The 15150-nt window shown below is 35.0% G+C and overlaps 1 protein-coding gene across 1 annotated transcript in view; it reads right to left on the minus strand.

Annotated features, from left to right (window-relative positions):
• The window catches only part of CWF19L2 (CWF19 like cell cycle control factor 2), a 119792-nt gene that overhangs the window by 30879 nt on the left and 73763 nt on the right, over positions 1-15150 (minus strand). Inside the window, exons 13-14 of the mRNA XM_020996131.2 lie at positions 8369-8581; positions 6330-6446 (exon numbers count right to left, since the gene is read on the minus strand). Coding sequence (XP_020851790.1) covers positions 6330-6446; positions 8369-8581 — 330 coding nt within the window. The remainder of the gene's footprint in view (positions 1-6329; positions 6447-8368; positions 8582-15150) is intronic.

A 15150-nucleotide genomic window follows, 5' to 3' on the forward strand; every position in this document is an offset into this window, starting at 1 on the left:
AAGATTAATTTCTGAGTTGTTACCTAGTTAGGGTGGATAGTGAAGACAACTGAAACTGCTTTATCTTTTGCATAAAGTCTATATTTTGAAGAGGTTTAAGAGGTTGTTAAAGATTGGAGAAAATGTTCAGGCCTCTATCTTATTGGCAACACTCCTTGGAAGTCTTTCTCACATTGTCAATCTCTTTTTATCTACTGACTCTCTCTTTTTATGTACTGACTCCTTCCATGCTGCCAACAAAGACACCCAAGTTTTCTTTCATCCATAAAATATAAATCTTCACTTGATTCTAACATCCCCTCAAGCTATTATCCTGTGCTCTCCTTTCAGAGTCAAACTCTGAATGTCATCTACCTTTTTGCCTTCCTCCCTGACTTCCTACTCACTTAACTCCTTGCAATCTTCCTACTCAACTACCCTCTTCAGATTACTAAATTTATTTTAATAGCTAAATCTGATGGTCTTTTCCACCCTTCATTCTTCCTTCTCTCTCTCAAACGACTTACAACACTGTCAGCTACATCTTTTTCCTGGATAATCATTCAATTCCCTCTACCCCCTGGGCCTCCACTTGGTATGGGCATCCCAAATGTTGTCCTGGCCTGGGACCTCTTCTCTCCACACTCTCACTCTTGGTGACTTCTTTAACTCCCATAATGTTCATTTATTAGCTATATCAACATAACCCCTAAATTTATATAGCTAGCCTCCCATCACTCAACTCAGTATGTCTAAAATTGGATTTCTTTTTCCTTAAAATATATCCCTCTTTAAAACTTCCCTATTGTTCTTGCCCCTGGAACAAAATACAAACTCTTCAACCTGGCTTTCCATAATCCCACCTATGATCAAACTAGACTACTTGATTTTCCCTAAATTCATATCACCCTCCCTCTCTATACCTTTGCAAGGTCTATTCCCTATATTTAGAATTTGCTCCCTCCACACCTGCTTCCTGGAATCCTTTGCTTCCTTCAAGTCTCAGCTCATATACCACCTCCTACACAAAACCTTGCCCTATGCTACAATTGCCAGCATTCTCTCCTTCAATTTACCTTGTCTTATGTTATCTGTGTACATGTTATATCTCATAATCCTCTATAGAATGTAAGATGAGCCCCTGGATGACAGTGACTTCCATTTTTGTCATTTTACCCTTGGCACTTAACAAATGCCTTGTCCATAGCAAGTACTTAATAAAAGTTTGTTTTTTACTGCTGTTATTGAACATATCAGTGTTACAATCTATAAAGTGATATACATCATCTTCACTTAGCCTCAAAGATTCTGTGAAATGTGTAAGGCCAATATTGTTATCTTTATAGTAGAGATGAGAAAGCACATTTAGAGATTAAGTGATTGGGTCATGATAGGAAGTACCAGGGATAAGAACAAAACACTTTTCATATTCCTACTTTTTTTTTCTGTGTGGAAAGAATGTTGGATTTGGAGTTAGAGAACCTGGGTTTAAATCTTAGCTCAGCAATTTCATAGCTTTGTGCCCTGGGGCAAGCCACTTAACTTCTCTGGACCCAAATTCCTCTTCAGTAAAATGTGGGGGCTGGACAAGATTGCCTCTAAAGTTCCTTTTACATGTCTATATAACCATTACTTGGTCCTATGACACATTATTTCTTCAAAGATAACTTATCTCGTTCCCCACCCCTCCATCCTCCAGGAAAGCTTCAAAGTCATTCTATGAAGCAATCTTTTCACACTGAGTCATATCTGCCTTAATTACTTACTGGCACTAACATCCACTATTGGAAAAAAATCCAAATTTTCATATCAAAACCATTTGTTCACATCCTTTTACTTGCTTGGCTGTGGGTGCCTTAAAAAAAATCTGCCCTTTAATTCTGGCAATGGAAAACCTCAAATAGTTTCAATAAGAGACTGATATCCATAAAGTCCAGCCAAAATTTCCCTTTCTGTTGCTACTTTATAATCTCTATATCAGCATGCAGAAATGATTAGTACAGAGTCTCTTTTCAAGTCTTACAATTCTCACATTTTCAATAGAAGGGTACATGAGTCTCCTATTCAGCTGTCAAGCATTTAGATAACAAAATTTTTCTCTTTTTGATTTTTTTTGGGGGGTCATTATGAGGTCTTGAAATAACTCAGCAACAATTTTACCCATGCTGTGTCTTTCAGTCTCTTTTAGAGTCAGGAACAAAAATAAGCCCTTGGTCGAAAAGGCAATGTTATGAAGGAGAAAACCAGAAGTTTAAAACTAGTAAGAAAATTTATTTTAAAAATCACCCTAGTAGAAAGAAATAAAGCAACATTTAAATATGTATATGTCTCCCCCAATGTTCTTTCTCTATCTTCAAATAACTTTAACTTTTTTTTTCCCCTCTTCTAGACTTACTATTCTATAGCTACCATGTGTATTTTCTTTTAAGTGCACAGAATTGTAGAGCAAAAACTCCAAGGTCATTTAACTCATTCTCATGCCACTGACTAAAATACCTAATTCCAGAGGGCTAACCATATTTATAATCTTCAATGAAGATACTTTGCACAGTGATCTATACTAACATCTACAGATCTTCAAAGTTTACATCAAATCTAATTTGCCTGCTGTGATTCCTGTCTTAGAAATGTTTTATTGCCGATTTCTCTTCTCAGGCATATATAGATATTTGTCTATTATGCATAGTCCATTTCTCCTACACAAGATTAACACCAAAAATTCTTAATGTTGAGAGCCCAGAAAAAGTCTGTCTCTTCAGGTTATTTTTACCTTTCTTATCAGATAATGACAACTCTATAACCAATTTTCTTTCCCTTTTTGCCTCAGCTTCCTGTAATTTCAAGGTTCAATTCATTGCTTAACTATAGTAACTAGTCATGCCAGGTACCCTTTACATTTATTTCTTTGCTTCTTTTTTACTCCTATTATTACGATGATACTTTTAATTGTCCTGCAACATATATCACATAAATCAAAATAATCTCATATTTCTATAGTTTTTAAAATTTTATATGATGTTTTACATGGTTTTAACATTATACGTAATCTAAAATCCTTCTTAAAGAAAAACAGTGGAATCTATCTAATATGATTCTTCAAATAAATACTTTTCTCTCCCAAGACTAAAATTACTTGGAGGTAAGAACTTCATCATTTTTTCATCTCTGTACCCTTAAGGCTTACAGTAGAAGCACATATTAAATACAAAGTTGATGAAATGAAATGAATATATCTGAAGACCATTTTAAGTTTCCTTCTGCTGCTGTTCTCCAGCCATCTTCAACCTGTGCCCTGCTAGCTCTTCCAAGTTCACACTGGGACTCAGTCTTCTTGCCTTGTGAGAGTTCAGACTGCCCAGATCCACCAACCTATAGTCGTTAGATCACATGAATGTCATTCCAACCCCAATCCCCATTCTTGCCTCTCTATAACCCTAAGAAAAATAATCCAATCAACATTCATTCTAGGAAAGATCAATCAATTGCCCTATGATTCCACTCACATTCCCTAGGATTTACCAGTCCAAAATCCCCTACAACTTTAAGTGCTGTCTTCCCTGATTAGAATGTTAGCTCCTTGAGGGCAAATCCTGGCTTTCTTTTTATATCTGCATCCCTATTATTGGCACAAAGTCAGGCAGACAGTACACACTTAACAAAAAAGTTCTCTTCATTCATCTATTTTCAATTTATCAATTACCATATTCTCTTTCATACAGTTATCCTGCCCACTCTCAGTTATTGCACTCTTATTTCCTTTCTCCTAGACTATCCACTCCTGACATACTCTCTTCCCTCATGTCAGCCCCATAGAATTCCTCTCCTTTTAAGATGCAGCTCCAGAACCACATTGTGAATCCTTGCCTAAGGCTCTCAGCAGCCATGCAGCTCTCAAATATATTCGTACTTAGCTACTTTGTGTTTATTTGTTTTTATTTTGAATATTTTATAGTATACATGACATATGTACTTATCAACTCCTCTGTTAAAATCCAAGCATCTTAAAAATGAGAGGATGCTTCTTTTGTTTTTGGTATTGCTGCACCTTGCATAAAAATTCCTAGCACTTTACGAATGCCTGCTGGCTCATTTCCCAAAGGATTAAAACTTCATGAGGACAGAGACTATTTTACTTTTTTTACATACATATATACTGCACTAGACTTGGGCTCAAATCCTACCTCAGACTTTTACTAGTGGTAACCTCTCTAGACATCAATTTCTTTGTAAAATGAGGGGACCGGCATCAATGGTCTCTAAAGTCACTTCCAGCCCAAAATCTATGACCTAATTTTTTTAAGACAATTGTTCTTCATCAACTATATTTTTGAACAATGATCACAAGTACGTTATGGCTTTCTGGACTGTCCTAAAATTTTCTGTATCTTAGGGAACAAAACTGTATTCAGAACACACAGCAATGAAACATCTTGCAGTCAAAGGCTAAAACTCCAAATGCGGTCATTTTTCATTTAATATAAAATGCAAATTTATTAATTAGAAATTTTATAATAGAGTTAATAGACATAAATGTCCCTCTGGATTTAAATATTAATACCTGAGCATTGTTTTTCTTCCACAGAGTTTAACACAGATCAGCACGTCTCTCTATTAACAATATCTCTTTCTTCTAATCAATTACTTTTCATCTACTTTTGTTTTCTAGAAAGCCTAATGCATAAACAGGAAAATACTCATTTACATTTTCCCCCTTACCTACTTCAGCACATTTCCCCTTGCTTGTAGATTTGAAGATGAACCAAGGATTTGGTGACTATATGTGAGTCAATATAAATTACAGAAAGTGACCATACAAACAACATATTCGCATATTAGTGAAATAGTATGTCATATTATTTATCTTCCCAACATACCTTCCCCAAGGTACTAATTATTATCATAATTTATAGATGAGGAAGCTAGGGCACAAAGGCATAAGAACTTAATTTAAAGTTACACAGAAATTTTCAGTAGCAAAACTGAGCCCAGAATTAGACCTAAGTGCTAGTGATATCATCTACTGACTCTTATTAAGGGTTGTTAAGGGGTCCCCTGAACTTGGTTTTGGTTTGGGGTTTTTTTTGAGTTTTTGAGTTGCCATATTTTCCAGAAACACTGGATCCAGAGCATGCAGGAGGCCCTGACTGTGTCAAAGACAAAGATCCCTCTGAGCTGACATAATTTGTTGGTGCACCCCAAGCTGGACTTCCTATGTGTCCCTGGGAGGCAAGAGAGGCACCAATCAGTCTGTGCCAGAGGGATAATGCTTGTGCAGCTGGGGTCCTTTGCAAATAAGTGGACTCCTCCCATCTTCACAGTCTAGCAGTTCCCAAGGGATTTTGCCATCACCTTGCTTTTCCCAGTGAGAAGTGGTCTTGTCTTTTTTTCCCCACTGTGGTTGCATCATTTCCTCTCCCATGTCATGACCCTTCCTGTATCCCTTCCTCCCTTTGTCCTGCTACTATAAAAATGTAAACTTCTGTAACAACTAGGAACCCTTTGGGTTCCATATACATGTTCAACTTCTCTTGTAATAAACATGGTTTTCACATAAATCTTGTGATGATGTAGCTGCCTGTTGACTCTTAATGATTCACGTTTCTTTCTACAATAGTACTATGAAGGAAAAATGATTTAAACAGACAAAGCAGCAAAAGTAATGAGTAAATGGATACTATATGTATATTGATCAAATATAAAAATAATGCTCTAAATCCACATTTTTCTGAACAAAACACTGAGTTTGTCATTCCTTCATTTTATAAATGTTATATTTTTTTTTAACAAATTAATAACAAATGATTTCATAGAAAGCAAAAAAGGCCACCTCTATTACTTAGTGTGTGACACCAGAATAAACACTTCATCTGTAGGCCTGAATTTCCTCATCTATAAAATGACGGAGCTGACTAGATGATTTCCTGTCTTATCTAAATCCAATAGTAATAATATCTGACATTTAGATGGTGTTTAAGTTTTACAAATTGCTGCACATTATCTCATTTACAACTTTATAACAAACCTTTAAGACAGGTTCTGTTGGTATTATTTTAGACACTTAAAAACTAAAGCTTTAAGAGGTTAATTGATATGATCACATAATTAGCAAATGTTGAGAGCAGGAGTTGAACTTAAGTCTCTCCTGTGTCCAGCATTCTTTACATTACACTGTGCAGGAGTTAATAATTAAATTATTATTAAATACTGCTAAAAATATATATAAGTTGTAAATTCACAAAAAAGCTATTCTGATAAATGATTATAAAGTCTACTTTTCTGAACTGATTTTACAATTTTTAAAGGAGTCATTTAGTAAGCTATATAGCTATAACTAGGATATAAAAACTAACCTGAATTTCCTCCCAAATGTCTTCATCCAAGACAGTAGCTGCTGTGTGGTGCTGCAATGGGACTATCAGGCAATGCCCTTCAGTAAGCGACTGACAATTGGGCAAGCATAAGTAAACCTAGGGAGAGGAAAAAGATTATAACAATGAAATGTTACTACAATTTATTTTCATTTTTAAATTGGTATCTTTTGATTTTATATTATATTTAATTTAAAATATATCCATCTTCAACTCCCTTACCCAAAGTGTCACTGTTTAGTCACTTCCCAATCAAAGTGCACCTACTTTTGTTTTTAATTTTTTTGCTACACACAAAGTTCTACAAAGAATACTTTGGTGAACACGGGAACTTTCTGTCTTTTACCTTTTTGAAGTACATGCCAACAATGAGATATCTGGGTTAATACATATAGAAATATTTAATCACTTTTTAAGCACAATTCCAAATGCAAATTATCTTCAAATGCTGAAGTATTGGATTCAATTGAGAGAAAAAAATAACAAACTGATCTTCATGTCAGTCAAATATTACTATCTACTGTCTCAACTAGGCTACCATTGCTGTAAGGCAATGCTATTATTCCTCTCTTAACTGATTCTCTACCGAAACTTGACATAGCACCTGTTCGAAATCGCAGCCCCCAGCCTCCCACACCACCCCTCTAGAGACAATTCACCCTGAACTCCTCCTACATCGCTCCACAACATCTCAAAATTCCTTGTCACCATCTTCCATTTTCTCCTCCCTTATTCCAAACTCTAAGGAAGAGATGGCCTGTCTGTTCCACATGGTTAATCCCTGTACTTGTACAAACAATTCTATTCCTTCTCATTTTCTCTTGACAGATTGCCATTATAATTATCTCCTCCTCCCCATCTATGTTCATGTGCCTCTAGTGTCTGTCTCTGTCTCTCACAAATACACACACACACACACACACATGCACGCGCGCATGTACGTACCCCTTCAATCCCTCCCAATTTGTCTCATTCCTTGAATCATTCTTAAAAATCCCTTACTTGACCCCGCCTTCCCCTCTAGTTATCAATCTCTCTCTCCACAATTTCACAGCCAAATTCCCAGAAAACTATCTACACTCATTGTCCTTATTTCTCCTCTTTACTTCTCAACTATTCATAATCTGCCCTTCAATCACATAATTCAACTGAAATTCTAACTCCTAAGTTACTTGCCAAATATAATCTTTTGTTTCCTCTCATCCTTCTTGACCTCTTCTGCAGTATTTGATGCCATTAATCACTTTCTCTTCCTAGACAGTCTTTCTGTTCTATGATTTTGTGATACTGCTCCTCTCTCAATTCTCCTGTAACCTGTTCAACTGTTTCTTCTCAGTTTCCTTTTCTGGATCATTATTCATATCTACCCTGTAATGGTGGGTATACCTCAAACCTCTGTTCTAGGACTTTTTCACTTGTTACCCTCTTTTCGTGGCCCCTTTGGCTCACGTGGGGCATCTAGGTGGCACAGTAGATAAAGTGCCAGGCCTAGAGTCAGGGAAGACTCATCTTCCTGAGTTCAAATCTGGCCTCAGCCACTTACTAGCTGTGTGACCCTGGCCAAATCACTTAATCCTCTTTCCCTCAGTTTCCTTCTCTGTAAAATGAGCTGTAGAAGGAGATGGCAACTCACTGTAGTATCTTTGCCAAGAAAACCCCAAATGGGATCACAAAGAGTCAGACATAATTTAAACGACTGACTAAGAAGAGCTCACCTGGATTCAATTACCACAAAAGCAGATAAGATCCAAATAGATATAACATATATATCCAGCACTGGCTCTGCTCCCAAGTTCAAGCTGTATATAACATAAGCATAACTGCCTATGAGACATTTCAAAGTAGATAACCGGTAAGCATCTTAAAGACAACATTTTTATAAGGAAACTCATTGCCTTTACCCACAAAATCCACATTTCTTCCTAACTTGTCTAATTCTTTTGAAGAAATAGAATAAAATACAAAACTATGAAATACCAAAAAATCTTTTTTCTGACTCAGCAAGTTTTCTGTTTTCATACCTTAACACCTATTGCAACAATGAGGTGTTTGGGAAGCTGAGAACTATCAAAACAATACGGACACTTCTCCATTTGTGCAGCAAGCTTCTGATGCTCTGAGATTGCTTTTTTCTTCTGTTTCTCCTCATCACCACCAAAACATTCCTTCTTGGCTGCTTTTGAGACAAACATGTCATCCAAACTGTAATATTCTTTATCAGTTTTTTCAGTAAGCTGAAAACACAGAGAAAATTGTGTTAACATATGAGTAAAGAAACATAGTCATGTTTGAAATTTTATTGTATTCTAACACAGAGAACTTGTAGCTGAAAAACAGTGATACCATGTGGGTGCATTCAAAAAGAAAATACTGGCACTCAACTATAAATGTGTAAGAGATCAAACAGAGCTTCTAAATGTCCACCAAAGATACCATGAGTAAAAGGGAATAAAATTTATATAATGAAACAAATTTTTATGAGCATGTACTGCCTATGTCAGAATTTCAAATCTGCATTCTAAGACTAAAAACAAACCTTTTCCCCAAATTGGAACAGATGACCTCACCTCTCCCAGACAGGTAGGTAGTAGGTAGGTAGGAAAATAGGTAAGTAGGTAGGTAGGTAGATGGATAGACAGATAGATGGACAGATAGACAGATAGATAGATATAGACAGACAGACAGACAGACGGACAGATACTCAATGCATTCTCTGGCCTAACAGTGATAGTTGTTAAATAATGGAATGAGATAAAAATTATAAAATCCTCCTTTTTCTTCATGGATAGATGTACGAGGGATGGAGCAGAAGTGATGGGAGAATTGAGAGATAGAAAAAGTTTTAAACAGTAATATTTTCTTTCTAGGACAGTCTTGCCTAAAAGTGAACTAGCTATCTAGTCATTTTTCAAGGTCCTGTCCACATTTCTGTAATACTATAAAAAATACTATTGTGTGATCTAGAGTTCCAAGATGACATAAACGTAATTGAGTTGTCAGACTATTATTTTCACTTTGAGAATATTTAGCTGAAAAACAATAGTAATATTACACAAACCATTTTCAAAAACTGAGAAGGAAAAGCATGCTACCAGAATCCTTTTATGAGATAAATACAGTCCTATTAACTAAATCAGGAAAGGAAAAAACACATAAATAAAACCATAGACCAATATTGCCAATGAATACCAATTCAAAATTTTTAAACAAAATTCTGTCAGACTACTGTGATTTACCCAAGAAAACATTCATTATGACCAAGCTGGATTTATAATAGGAATGCAATGCTTTAAAGAGAAAACAATCAATATAATTAATAATATTAAAAGCAAAAATATCCAAAACCATATGATTATCTAAATAGATTCAGGAAAAGCCTTTGACAAAGGACAACATTCATTTATACTAAAAATCCTATAAAGTATAGGAGCAAAAGAATCCTTTTTAATACCATAAATAGCATCTAACAAACCAAAAACAAGCATCATATGCATACATTAGAAACTCTGACAACAAATATGGGAGTATTATCTGATATAGCTCAGGAAATGCTAGAAACAGCAATAAGACAAAAGACAGAAATGAAAGGCATAAACGGTAGGTAAAGAAGGGATAAAACTATCCCTATTTCCTGATGATAGGATGGCATAATTGGAAAATCCTAGGGAATCAGCAAAGATACTTATTGAGACAACAGCGTCAGCAAAATTGCAAGGTATAAAATAAGCCCTCAAAGATCTACTGCATTTCTATATAACAACAACAAAATCCAAGAGGTAATAATAGAAAGGGAAACACCATTCCAAATAACTATAAAATGCATAAAGTATTTGGAGAACAATAATAATAGTTAACGTTTATATGGTGCTTACTATGTTCCAGGTACAGTGCAAAGCACTTTACAATTATTACTTCATTTGATCCTTACAAAAACCATGTGAGGTAGGTGCTATTATTATCCCTATTTTACAGATGAAATTGAGGCAGATAAAAGTTAAGTGACCTGCCCATCTAGCTGGATCAATTTACCAAAAGATTTGTATAGATTCAATTACAAAGTGCTGCTTAAAGAAATAAAGAACAACTTACATAACTAAAGGAATACTTAGTGCTCAAGGCTGGGCCGTGCCAATATAATATAAAGTGACAATACTTTTAATGATAATTTATACTTTTAATGATAATACAACTTAATTATGAAGGGGATGCCTTATAGAACTTGAGAAAATAGTAACAAAATATATCTGGAAAAACAAAATATCTAGAATATCAAGGGAAATGATAAGAAGAGATATATAGATAGATAAGGGAGAATAGTAGTACTTCAGGCCTCAAACTATATTTTAAAGCAGCAATCATCAACACCATATGGTATGGGTTAAAAAGTGAAGAAGTAGATCAATGGAACAAACTAGACAAGGTAGAATTAGAAACTATGGAAGTCAATAACCCAGTGTTGAATAAAACAGGAAATATAAATTACCTAGGAAAGAACTACCTATTTGAAATTTTTTTAACTGCTGGGAAAAATGGAAAGCAAGTTAGCAAAAATTAGGCTTACCTTTGACCAACACCTTACACTATGTTCCAAAACACATTCTAAATGGATATGTGACCTTAATACTAAAGATCATACCATAAAATGAATTAGAAGAGAAGCAGATTATATACCTCTCACAGTTATGGGCAGGAGATATATTTTTAACCAAAGATGAGGCAGAGGCAATTACAAAAGGTAAAACAAATAATTTTGTTTATATGAATCAGAAAAGTTTCTGCACAGACAAAATTAATCCACCTAGAACAATAACAGAAGTGGTCAATTGTGAAAAAAAAAATCTTTGTATCAAGTTTCTCTGATGAGGGTTTAGTATCCAAGAAACATAAACAATGAATAAATAAATGTAATACCAAAAACTATTCCTCAGTAGATAAGTGGTGAAAGGATATGAATAAATAGTTCTCAAAAAATTGTAAAATATTTACAATGACATGAAAGAATACTCCAAATCACTAAAAATAAGAGAAATGCAAATCAAAACAACCCTGAGGCTTCACCTCACATTCTGCAAATCGAAAAATATGACAAAAAGGTCAATAATCAGTGTTGGAAGGGTTGCAGCACTGATTCATTGTTGATGGGGCTGTAAACTGGAATAATCATTTCGGAAAGGAATTTAGAAGTACGCAAATTAAGTGTCTAAAATGTCCATACCCCCTGAAATGGAAAGTTCATTACTGAGCTTATATCCCAAGAAAGCCAATGATAAGAAGAAAGTTCCCATACACAACAAATATTTATAGTAACTTTTTTGTGATAAAAAAAAAATTAGAAAGAAATTAGGTATCCAGAGATTGGAGAATGACAAAACAAATTCTGCAATGTAATGTAATATTATTGTGGCACATGAAATGATATATGAGATGACTACAGAGAAGCACGGAATGATAACGCATGAACTGATGCAGAATGAATTAAGCAGAGCCAAGGAAAAATATACATAAGGAGACAACAATGTAAATGTAATGAACCACCTCATACAAAAAAAAATCAAAAGTGAATGTTGCAAAAATTATAAAGAATAAGCATGACACAAAAGAAAAGATATGAGAGGCGATTCCTAAGCTATCCCTTTGATATCCCTTTGAGGAGATGGGATGTCCACATGTATACTGTACATGTTTTGTTTTGGTTTTAACCTTTTCAATGTATTGATCAGTTGTGGGGAACCTTTCCTCTTCTTTTTTTTTATACTTTTTTTTGTTCTTAAAAAACTATTTGCATTTTGGAATGGTTCCATTGGGAAAGTGAAGAATTCTAGTGAAAACTATATAGTATAAAAACAAAATTCATCAATAAAAAAGAAAGTGGATCAGCATATAGCTGTTGTTCAGTCATTTTTCAGTCGTGTCTGATTCTTTATGACCCTATTTGGGGTTTTCTTGGCAAAGACTCTGGAGTGGTTTGCCTCTTCCTTCTCCAGCTCACTTTACAGATGAAAAAACTGAGGCAAATGTGATTAAATGACTTCTCCAAGGTCACACAGCTAGTGTCTGAAGCCAGATTTGAACTCAAAAAGAGGAGCCTTCCTGACTCCAGGCTCAGCACTTTATCTACTGTACCATCTAGCTGCACTGCACCAGTATATAATCATATGCCAAAAATAACAGATTTCTCAAATGTATTCAAACTGCTTAGACATCCATTTATGTATATAACTTATTTTAATTCTTAAAGCAACAGTTCATCTTTCTATTTCCATAATATAAGGCTAACTTATTTGATACTATCTTAAAAACAGGGGAAAATCTACAGTTACTTAAAGAAATAGGTACAAATTAAGGAATACCATTTCCCTCCTTAATACTTCACTCCATATTTCTCCATTTCAAGGCACCATAACAGGTTAAAAGGGAACAGATAGATGGCACAGTGGATAGAACACTGGCCCTGGAGTCAAGAGGACCTGAGTTCAAATCCAGCCTCAGACACATAACACTCACTAGCTGCGTGACTCTGGGCAAGTCACTTAACCCCAAATGCCTCACCAAAAAAAAAAAAAACAACCTTAAACATACAATGCCATTAATAATGCTTTATATGTTTTCAATTTACACCTCCTCTACACCAGACTAACAATAAAAACAGGAAGCTTTACAGTAGTAAAGATCTGCCAGGTATATGAAATCTCCCCATAACAATAAATGAAGCTGAAATTTTAAAAGACAGGTCATTTTTTATTGATTTCATTTATTTTAATTCAGGGAATAAGAAGTTATCCTCAACCTGCACATTTTAATCAAGTACCTTTGTCATTAGTAGCATAAACTTATGACAGTTCTTACATGGTATGTTATAGTAAGAAATGAACTCAATAAAAGGAAATTAAATTTATTTACCAACCAAAGCAAGACACATCACATTAGTTTATTTGAAAGGGCATGAAGGATCAACAGAAAGGCAATGTGACATAGTGCATAAAGAGCACACCTTAAAGTCAAGAAAACTGGAAGTCCTAACCGATACATCCTAGTTACATGAACAAGGTTAAGTCACTTAAGTTCTCAGGGCCCTAAGCAACTTCCTAAAACTACAGGTTACCCTAGCAGTACAATGTATACAAGTGGAGAGAATTTCCATAGGAACTTCCTTGGACCAAAACCAAAACCATGACCTTATAAATCGTAGTACACAACCACCTAGCTGATTTAATCTTAGAGGTGCAGAAAGCCAAAATGCCCACCAGTCACCCACCACCACAACCTCCTTGTCAGGAAGAAATTCTACCTCTTTAGAAAGGTTTTTACCCCGCTTTGCCATTATGAAACTCAGCCTACTTCAAAATTTTATCTAGGGATGATCCTGCTCAGGATTAATAATAACTATCCTGGTAATAATGGTAAAGTCCAATTACAAGCAATTCAATATTCAATATATTGCATGCTGCATACTGCAGGTTGAATCAAAGCCCTTAGGTATATAATGATAAGAGTATGAAAAATAAGATCAGTATTTTAAAGCAAGGAGAAATTTGATTTCATAGGCAGAATAGAAATCTGGTGAGATGAGACCCATACATAGAATATGGTTCTGGAAAGGTATCTTATTCAAATGAAACAAGATAAATAAAGAGAGAAAGAGGCAGAATAGACTTTTATAGAAGATATATTCTCAGGTAAGGAAATGCAGGAACCACAAGAAAGAAGTATAGAAGACTGTATCTGAGTGAAGACAAATGAAGATGGAAACAGAAGTGGACATTTTCAATGAAATACTCTATAGATCACACGGACATAAAAACACATATAACTTAAGAAACTGGGGGGGGAGGATTCTGGCAAAGAGTGCTATCTCCAAAGAATGAAAAAGTAGTGATGGGGGACTTAACTATTCCAGGTATCATATCCTATAGTTCTTTTTTCTGCCTCTCCTACAAAAGCACTGTTTGAGTATCTAATTACAAAGATACTAACATGATCACTGTGTTCCAGAGTTTTGATGTCTATAAATTTGGTAGCTTTCAAAGAATAAATCTGAATTTAGTACATTTATCTATTTACTAACAAACAGGTAAAGTATTACCTGAGCTGCATTCAGTGAAGCTATTAAGGTCTTGATTTGACTAAGTAACAATTCATCCTTCAAAAGGTAGAGGAAGCAACAAGAATAAATTTTATTCTAGATGTGATTCTTAATAACAGGGAGGAAGTAGTTGTTTGCTAAAAATGATGTGAACGTTCTGAGGACTGACCAAAGAGAAAAGAATAGAGCACACAAACTCTAGAACAATTAGTTTGACTTGATTGCTAGCAAAGTTCTACAATGTCTTACTAAAAACATAATTAGTGAGTACCTAGCACAGGACTTAATGATACAAAGGCACAAAATGGCTTTATCAAGAACAAGTGATGTCACATTAACCTTACTTCAATTTCTGATCAATCTCTGTAAGCTTACTGCGCCCAGACGCTACTTCATTTCTGTCTATATAGCCACAGTACACAGCACCAGGTCTCACACAAAGCTTTATAAATGCTGGTTTAATTCCATTCCCATCCCCCAGCTTTCTAGCTTCCTTTTATGTGTCATCTTCTTTCCTTAAAGTGTACACTTCCTGAGGGCAGGGACTGTCTTTCTTTTTATTTGTATACCCAGCCCTTGGCACAGTACCTGCTACATAGCAGATACTTAATAAATGTTTTCTAATTTAATTGCTCAATATCCATTATTTCATCAAGTGAAGATTTAAAAAAGGCCCTATATGTCCTCAATATCATTCCTATGTCACATCATCACCAAGTT

The sequence above is a fragment of the Phascolarctos cinereus genome, unplaced genomic scaffold (genome assembly GCF_003287225.1).
Source record: "Phascolarctos cinereus isolate Bilbo 61053 unplaced genomic scaffold, phaCin_HiC Scaffold_726;HRSCAF=1367, whole genome shotgun sequence".
Classification (NCBI taxonomy): domain Eukaryota; kingdom Metazoa; phylum Chordata; class Mammalia; order Diprotodontia; family Phascolarctidae; genus Phascolarctos; species Phascolarctos cinereus.